This window comes from Verticillium dahliae, genomic scaffold (genome assembly GCF_000150675.1).
Source record: "Verticillium dahliae VdLs.17 supercont1.8 genomic scaffold, whole genome shotgun sequence".
NCBI classification, from domain to species: Eukaryota; Fungi; Ascomycota; class Sordariomycetes; order Glomerellales; family Plectosphaerellaceae; genus Verticillium; species Verticillium dahliae.
The window spans coordinates 115,529-123,907 of NW_009276927.1; the positions used below are offsets into that span (position 1 = coordinate 115,529).

An 8,379-nucleotide genomic window follows, 5' to 3' on the forward strand; every position below is an offset into this window, starting at 1 on the left:
TTGAGTTCTAGAGTTGAGACATCAAAAGACATATTACAATATGAATCCAATGAGATACCTGTCTGTTGCAAGGCAGGGTCTAGGAACATCAAGGGTGGAATTTCATGGGTACGTAATGCATGGGTTTGTTTTTTTCTATACTACATTTTGACCTTTCATTTTTATGAATAGACGGCATTACCCAATTTCTCTTGATGTTTTCGGAGGTTGAGATCTTGTTTTTGTAGAAAATTTAAAATCCCTGTTCAAAAGAAAAATCCCATGGAGGGTATTTCTTGGACCGGGGTGCGTACCTTGCCAAAGCACCCATGATGCGGAAAGCGCCCACCGAACCCACCCCCATCGAGATTTGGTATTTGGGGGCCGTCAGCCTGCCGGCACAATCCAGTATCCAGTGAGCTCCGTCCCACCCGGCTGGATCACCCCCCCCCCCCAGGGATCAAGCTGACTGCAGCGGATGTACACGTCGGCATTGCTGTGGCACAGGCAACGACACTGGCTTGCAATAGTTGCAATGGCAGTGAAATGACCTTGCGCCAGGTCATTGGCATCAGGAAGGCACACGGCACAAGAGGGGCAAAGTCACTCCTGCCCTCGCACCGAGCTATGCGGTGCAAGTTGATGTCGTCGGGAGCGGCTTTGAGCCTCGCATTTCCTGTTTCCTGTTTCCTGTTTCCTGAAGGAGCCTGCAGACGGGAATCGGAACACGCTCTGCTACCGACAGCTAACTTGCGCCGCAACGCACGTCGCCGAGCGCCCTGAGCTCAGTGATCGCGTGGTGCCTGTGTCTCCCAAGTCACAATGCCATGCGAACAAGCCGCACCACGCCTCACCCCCTTTCCTCTCCCTCTTCCTTTCCACGAGAAAAATGGCAATCAACAGCCTACCATTGAGTGTTCGAGCCGCCTCGCTGGCCGCCCTACGAGAAGACTCAGACAACCTCAGCGCCAACCCCCCTTGAAGCCTGCAGCCCACGTCTCGTGTCCATGCAGGCAACGCGAATTTTCTACCCAGTACCTTGAGAAAGGATGGACATGTCTGCGCCCCAGAAGGAAAAACAAAATAAGCCAAGACCAGACATGGGCAGTACATTAGTACGGTACCGTCGATGTGGACATCCAAGCTCCATGCTGCAGCCACAGTATCGTTGCTTTTCGCGTCCCTGCACTCCGGCCGGTCAAGGTCAGGGATAGGGATTGTGGCGCAACGATACATTTTCTGGTGGTCGATGCAACTCTCGTCCCTCCCTCCCCCTTGGACCCCGACCCTAGCCGCGCCGGCATCGACCGGGAGCATATTCTGCCATCCGTGGACTTGGTGGTCAAGTTACTTCCTGCTCGTAAGTAATGCAGATCACCCAGATCACCCGCCATTCACGATATAGCATCTCTCCTATGGGCCAGGATGACCGACCACTGCCTCGTCCGGCAAGCGAGCTCGACACCGGTCGAGACGGCCAAGGCGAGAGACAACATCAACTGCGCGTATGCTCCGAGTCTGAGACATGCAGATATCCCCGTCCCTACCCAGGTGCTTCACCAGGAGCCTGCAAGAGACAGACGCCATTGATTCATGCTTTGGATGCGGAATCCCGCCAACAAGGCGAATGTGCCTCAATCTAGCGCCCCCCCTTGCTAGGTACCTAACTATGCGTGCGAGTGGGCGTGCGTGACAATTCAGGGGACGTCTCCCTCCTGCATTTGAGTGGCGTCTGTCTAGGCAGAGGAGAGTCGTGCATGGCTGCGATAGAGGGTATGCGGTGGTCTGTCGGAATAATTCAGACGACTGCTCACGGCGAAGGAGTGACGAGTCGCTCGACACCGCGTCTCCGTCTCCAGACTGCCGCAGAAGCCCTGGTCGATGTCGGGACCAACGCTGTTTTGCAAAGGCAGCCGGGAGTCTGAGCACTCCAAGGCCGCTCGGACAGTGCTGTCGCTGTGCACTTGTTCGCTGTCGTCGAAAATGTGACGTGTAAGAGAGAGACACACACACGCACAAGGGTGGGAGAGGACTCCAAAGCTGCAGAGCATCGATATCGAGCTCCTTATTGGACGGTTTACTTGGTTCGGACGGTTTTCGCTTGGCCCTGTCCGTCCGTACATCTCGTTGCTACCCCTTCTGCTCGACTTCCAGGTATATTGCTGCGCGGTTTGCGTTCCGCTCGCTCCTCGGCGAGTCCCAGGCACACAGGGTGCTCCGGGGGGACCTGACATCCGTATCCCAACTCATGAAGATCTGAATAATTCCAAGGGGTCCGACTTGGCGAAGACCTTCGTCATCTCCAAGAGCCCACCCCATGTTCAAGCCGACATTGGTGATCTCACATGGACGAGCGAATGGGCTGGCAGACAGCGACTTGCTCCACGCAGATCCGTGGGCTTGACGATCGACAGGGCCCTGGCCCGCCAAGTAGCTGGTGGCAGTGGTTGGGGGCCGTTTACCCTTGCCCTCAGCTTGCATCAGTACGATGCGCCAAACCCTTCTGGGAGAAGTGCAGACCAGCGACTCCCCACGGCTCAAATTCAACGAAGCGCATAACGCCCCGGGCAATCTCCCGCGGTGCCTAACGACACACACTGGCAGCCACCAGCAGAACCTTGCGCCTTGACCCGTTCTGTTCAGACGTTTTGTGAAAGAAGTGGGCCACCCAATCGCTCTGGTGTACATAGTATGTACATGTATGATGAGGCCTCATGTATGATGTGTTGCCAGAGGGCAGGGTCAAGCTGCACAGGTAAAACATAGCCATTCACGAGCCTCCATCGAAGGCTGCGGGTTATCAGCATGGCCAATATCGCCCCGTCTGGCTGAAGAGAGGCCAATTCACTTGGTCGCTTTTCTCCAAGTAACAGACACCAGTCAACAACGAAGCAGAGGTAAGCGCCCTGGTACCGGCCTGAGCCGCTCGCAGGATGCTATTCTGTATCTTGATTACCGTTGCTGGTGATTCCTCGATCAACCAATCAACAGGCTCCACTCACGAGGGACTACATTACTTACTACAGCTACAGTACCATGATCAGTCAGGCCATGAGCACAGGCGACACCGAGGCCAAATGGAGAATTCCGTCGCCAGGTGCCGCAGGCTTGTGGCCTCCTCACTGGGTGCAATGAAAGCTTATGCACCCAAGAACGAGACAGGCAGGCAGGTAGCATCGTGGTCTGGCCCCAGGCTGTTTCGACGATAGCAGCAAGGCCCTTCGGTCCCGAACCGTGACGCCCCCGCCTGCTGGTCTCCTGCACTAGTCGCGAGTCGGGCAAGCCTGTCGAGAAAAACGATCCGGCACATCAATGGCGACGATGTCCCTCGTGGCAATGCCCCGGGCTCCTGGGCTCGTAGGCCCCGCGGAAGTGGCGGACTCTGGCCCGTGTCACATCGACTGCTCTGGGCCATCAGTGACGATGGCGACGGCGGCTCGCTAAAGGAGTGGCCCGACAGCGCCGTTCCGGCGTAGCTCCATCCATCTATTGCTTGTTTTTGTTTGTGGGAGATGGCAAGTGGTGGGGGATGCCCAGGTAGGTATGGCCGTTTCCTCTGGGGTCGGCCACTACGAGTGAGTCGACTGAGTGTTCTGGACTGGGCCATGGCCAGGGTGCTTCTTCCCGCCCCGGTTCACCCACCTACTCTCCATGGCCCCCTCCTCACACCACCCCCCTGTCCCCCTTTGTCGTTCCCAAGTCCCCCCCATCCATGCTGTATCGGGCCCCTTGACTGGAGACTCTCGTTTACTATTGCTGTTTTCAGATGGCACCCATGCCTGAGCGTCATGAGACAAGGTTTGCCATGTGAGATCGACGGAATCCAGAGGAATGGGACCGCCACAACGCCAAATCGAGCTTGACAGCCTAGCCGGCACCTCGAGGCGATCTGGCCGTCGAGTGCCTCTACCAACGGGTGTGGAGTCGAGGCTTGGTCCGTGGACAATCTCTGCCTTGGATGGGCTTCACATCAGTAAATGCGACAGGACCATTTCTTCCCAATTTGAGGATGACCGACCGATCGTCGATTGGCGCATCATGGAATATATCGAATGACGGCTGGCAGTGTTGTCGCTGCCTCCGTCGAACATTATGAGTGGCTGGCGTCTCGCCATGTGCAGTCTCCCACATAGCGTGACATTGATTTCTCTCGAGCTGTGTCGTGGTCGCTCACCAATGTCGGGCACCTCATGCAGGAGAAGCGCGAAAAAGGACATGAAGCACAGTACTGCACTGCACCGGGGCTGGGCTTCACTGGATCAGGATGGCGGACCGCTGCCTGAGTGGCCCCCGCCCCATCTCACGATGGCCTCCCGAAAAGGAGTCGGCGAGGCCGCTCTTGGCAACCTTATTGGACGTAGTACGTTGTCGAGTGCTCAACGGCCAATCAGGGGGGGTGCTTGATAGGTATCCAGATCATTCCGGTTGGTGTCTCTTACCCCCTCCCTTCCCTTCATCCCCCAGAGGTCTTGAGGTTAGCAGCAAACCCTCAATGGTACGATAAGAGAGAACGCGGCGTCCCCGCTACTGCCTGTCAGGGCCGCCACGTTAGAAATTGTCTGAGGCACAAGCTTCGGAGGCTTTATCCTGGCGCCGTCTTGACGCTTAGCTTTCGTGTCAGTGGGCTCGAAATCTGACCGGTCTGTCTCGTTTTCTCCCTGGCCGTGGCATGACCACGAGCAGCATGATCGGTTTCCAACGAGAGGGTCGCACGTTGAAAAAGAAAGTCATCGCATAGGAGTAGCCTGATCGAGCTCACCCTGCATCAGGACCACGAGCCTGGGTCCCGGGCACAGTACATGTAGCGTCTTCACCGGGGAGGCGGGGGGGGGGGGGGGGGAACCTTGGTTTCCATTTCTATTGGAGGGATTTGGGAGAGAAGGAAAAATGGGCGCGAGGAAAACACGACACAGACACAAAGAATAGGCGGGCGGGATGGAGACAACGCGGAGGGAAACAAAGAGCAGAGAACCTAAGGGGAAGGACGAGGGATGGACCTAAACACTGGCACACCGAAAAACAAGGATAGCTGACAAGGGGAGCGGCAGAGGACAGACGAGTTGGCTTCATGTGGGCCGCCCGGGGGCCTCGAGGCGAACCTGGTTCTAGCTTTGACTCGCCCAACAACCATGGCAAACTGTGACATACCCTGGACAACCAGACCCGGAGATCCAGGGTCACCAGCTGACGCTGGATCCGTGCTCAGGCGCAGATCCTTGGCCACGGAAAGCCAGCGCGCGGCATAACAATGCTACCTATTGATACCAGGCATGACGGACGGGACGGGAGGGAGGACGCGAGCGATTACGGAGGCTGCCGTCGACGGCGAATGAGAGAAGAAACTGCGGGGGCGCCTTGGTGGACGGAGCGACGGGAGGACGTGCTTAGCATTCGTTTGGTGCCGGAAACGGTGGAGGGAACAGAGAGTCCTTTGTGCGTTCAAGTCTGCCCACCTAACCTTAGGTACCTAGGTAGGTAGGTAGGTACGACAGCACAGCTCAAGTCTGCCTGCCACAGCACAAGCGTGGGCTCTGGGGCAGGAAGAGGACGGGAAGGTTCAGTCATGAATCTGGTCTGTGGCTGCCTGACACTGCCTCGTCTTTGGGCAGCTTGGGATGCGGCTGCCCGTCTTGAAAGGATCTTGATGATAAAGGTTCCCGCGCCGGGTGCAGGCAGGCTCAGCCCTATGCCAGCTACCACCACAAGGACCATCTGCCTCCCTCTCTCTCTCTCCAATAGACCTCATGCCTGGCACGACCGAACCCAACCAGAATTGGTCCCTCGCCCCCCTCCCCTCTCAGCCCGCATGTCTATTCCAGCCAAGGAACCATGCCGTGCCATCTCGTACGACCACGTCTACGTCTGAAGTGGCTGCAGTCAGGATTGCTGCAGAGTCGAACATGGGTGCCGGATGGAGCAACGACCACCAGTGCCCCGTGTGTGAAGCCTCGACAGATGCAGACAGCAGAAACAGCCCCCCGCTGGCGTTGTGACAGCAAGTCAATTGACTCCTCGCATGCTGCGCTGCCTGGAACATCCCGCTGGCTGCCTGAGCCTCTGGCCTCCGAGCCGGGGCCCTTCGGCCTGGCTCTTCTCGGGACTTGCTTTCAGGACTGTTTTCTGCACAAAGGCGAACTCAAAACCTGGATCCAATCGCCTGCTCTTTTTCATGCTGTTTGCGCAACCATCACGTCTGACGTCAAAACTGGGCGACGCAGCATCATGAATGCTAGTCCTGGCCCAGGACCTAGCATCCTGCGCGTCTGACGTTGGCAACTCCCAAAGGGCTGGGAACGTAGCGTGTCATCTGCAAGTAAGCAACGCATCAGAGATGCTGTCGTTGGCTGATGTGGAAGGCAAGTGAGTGTCTGCAGACCTGGGCATCCCTTTGACCCTTCGTAGGGCTGAGCGCCCGTTCAGGCCGCCAACTTTATTACCACAGGTGCCACTGATCAACACAAAGGCCACCCAGGCCCAACTCGCCCCTTTTCAAAAGCAAGCCACGAGCCCTACAGAACGCCATGACACACCTCCGCTGACACGACCCAACGCCTCGTCCCTTGCCGCCAGCAACCGGCGGTCAATCCCATCAAAGTTGGCCCACCCCCTATCGTTTCACGACAACACGTATATGGCCGTGTGCCTGGTCATCGTTATGCAACTTCCCACCCACTGCCGAATCGCGTATTCATCTCAGCCACCCGGGCTGTAGGAGGACTAGTCGCTGAGGCTGGTAACTCGACACGGGGCTTTGCACCGCCTCGATGTTTTGCTAAGAAAAGATACTCGAGTCCCGCAAGAAGAAGACGACGACCCCCACCCACGCCTGTCATTGATCGATTCGTATACTGACCAATGAGAGGGGGGTGATCTGAGCCCAGAGTCAAATGAGCCACAGCTTTGCCTGTCGGGGCCTTTCGTCTCAAAATGAGAGACCGTAACCGGGATGCACAGGCATCAGACCAGGTGGATCATCCTGGGCCAATCTCATAACTTGCTTTTCGTCTCTATCGTCGAAATTTGCACCAAGGCATCGTGGCACGGTCGTTCCCCAACAACCGAATCGTCACGGTAGGCGACCACAAGTTCACCCTTAGCTTGGACGAGGTGCTGCCACAATTCTGACCCTCATTCAACTGTGGGGTACACAGGTGGAGAATCTACGAGCAAAGGAAAGGCTTTGTCAGATACGGAAATACAATAAGATTGAGGGGGAAACCGTCCCACATGCAGCAGCCCTTACGGGCCTCACAGGTGGCCAGCCAGTATTAGTCTGAAAATGCACTTGGACATGTCAGACGAGGAGCGCTCTTTCGGTCACGGCAGTTACAATGATCAAGACCAAGGTGATACCGCTATACCGCCTTTAGACATGTCACGTCCAGTAGGTCTGCAAGAGACAGTCGTCACGACCATGTGGTCGACTGGTCTGGAACCCAGAGCCAGACAGATCAACTCCTCAGGCACCGCCCGTCCTGGTCGAGACCGTCAAGTGAATCTCCAACGTTCTTTGGTTCTTGAGGGGGCGACAGCGAGACAGGTGGTTTCAGACATTACACTCTCGCCCACCCCAGCCTTGATCACGGAACCAAAAGCAACCATCGAACCTTGGTCCCCACTTATGTCACAAAGCCGGACGATTTCGCCAGCATCGTTCACAAGATCGAGACAAGCGAGGATGCTAACTTAAAACCGACTGGGTCAAGTCAAGCACGGTGCACTTGGGGGTTTGGGTTTGGGTCCAGATGCCTCAGCACTGACGGGGTCAACTCTGATAATGGCCGACCACGAGGGCAATCCGCTTTTACCGTAAGCACAGGCAGCCGAACCAGAATGACCGCCGCTATCATTAGCCTGCAATGCGGAGAGCGAGGAAGGGATGGCATTCGGACTCCGCAACAAGATATTGTGCGAGGCCTGATGCACACGCACAATGAGGAGGCGGGCTGTGGTCTGGTCTGCATCATCTTGTTCAGTCTTGTTCATGATACAGCCTGGTTCAAGCAGAGGACCCTGACCTGACGATGTTGGCTTGGCTTGGCTTGGGAGGGCGTTTGCCCACACGCCTGATTGTGGCTTGCTTTGCAACGGGCGAAGCACAGCACGCAGCACGCTATGCCAGGCACTGGCTGGCGGTGCAGTCATAGGGCTCAATCGCTCCCGATGCCTCTCCAGACAACCTCAAGCCTCCAAGTGTCTAATTACAGCGCACCAAGCACTGCAAGATGCACAACCGCGGTGGGGCAGTGCACCGCCAGATTGTGCCGGAGAAGCTCTGTCAACTTGGTTCATTGGGTCTATAACGAAGTCACGCAGCACCCACTCACTCACTACACATGCACCACACGCAGACAACTTAGGGTGAGTGAAGGGCGCCATTTTAGGGACGGGCACCAAAAT

General features: G+C 56.6%; 1 protein-coding gene across 1 annotated transcript; it reads left to right on the top strand.

Annotated features, from left to right (window-relative positions):
* Positions 1-4,155: 4,155 nt before the first annotated feature.
* On the top strand, positions 4,156-4,721 carry VDAG_04602 (uncharacterized protein; the record flags this gene model as incomplete). The annotated part of the gene is made up of 1 exon (XM_009654206.1): positions 4,156-4,721. One exon carries the CDS (start codon positions 4,156-4,158, stop codon positions 4,381-4,383), a length of 228 nt encoding a protein of 75 aa, XP_009652501.1. The 3' UTR covers positions 4,384-4,721.
* Between the last annotated feature and the right edge of the window lie 3,658 nt (positions 4,722-8,379).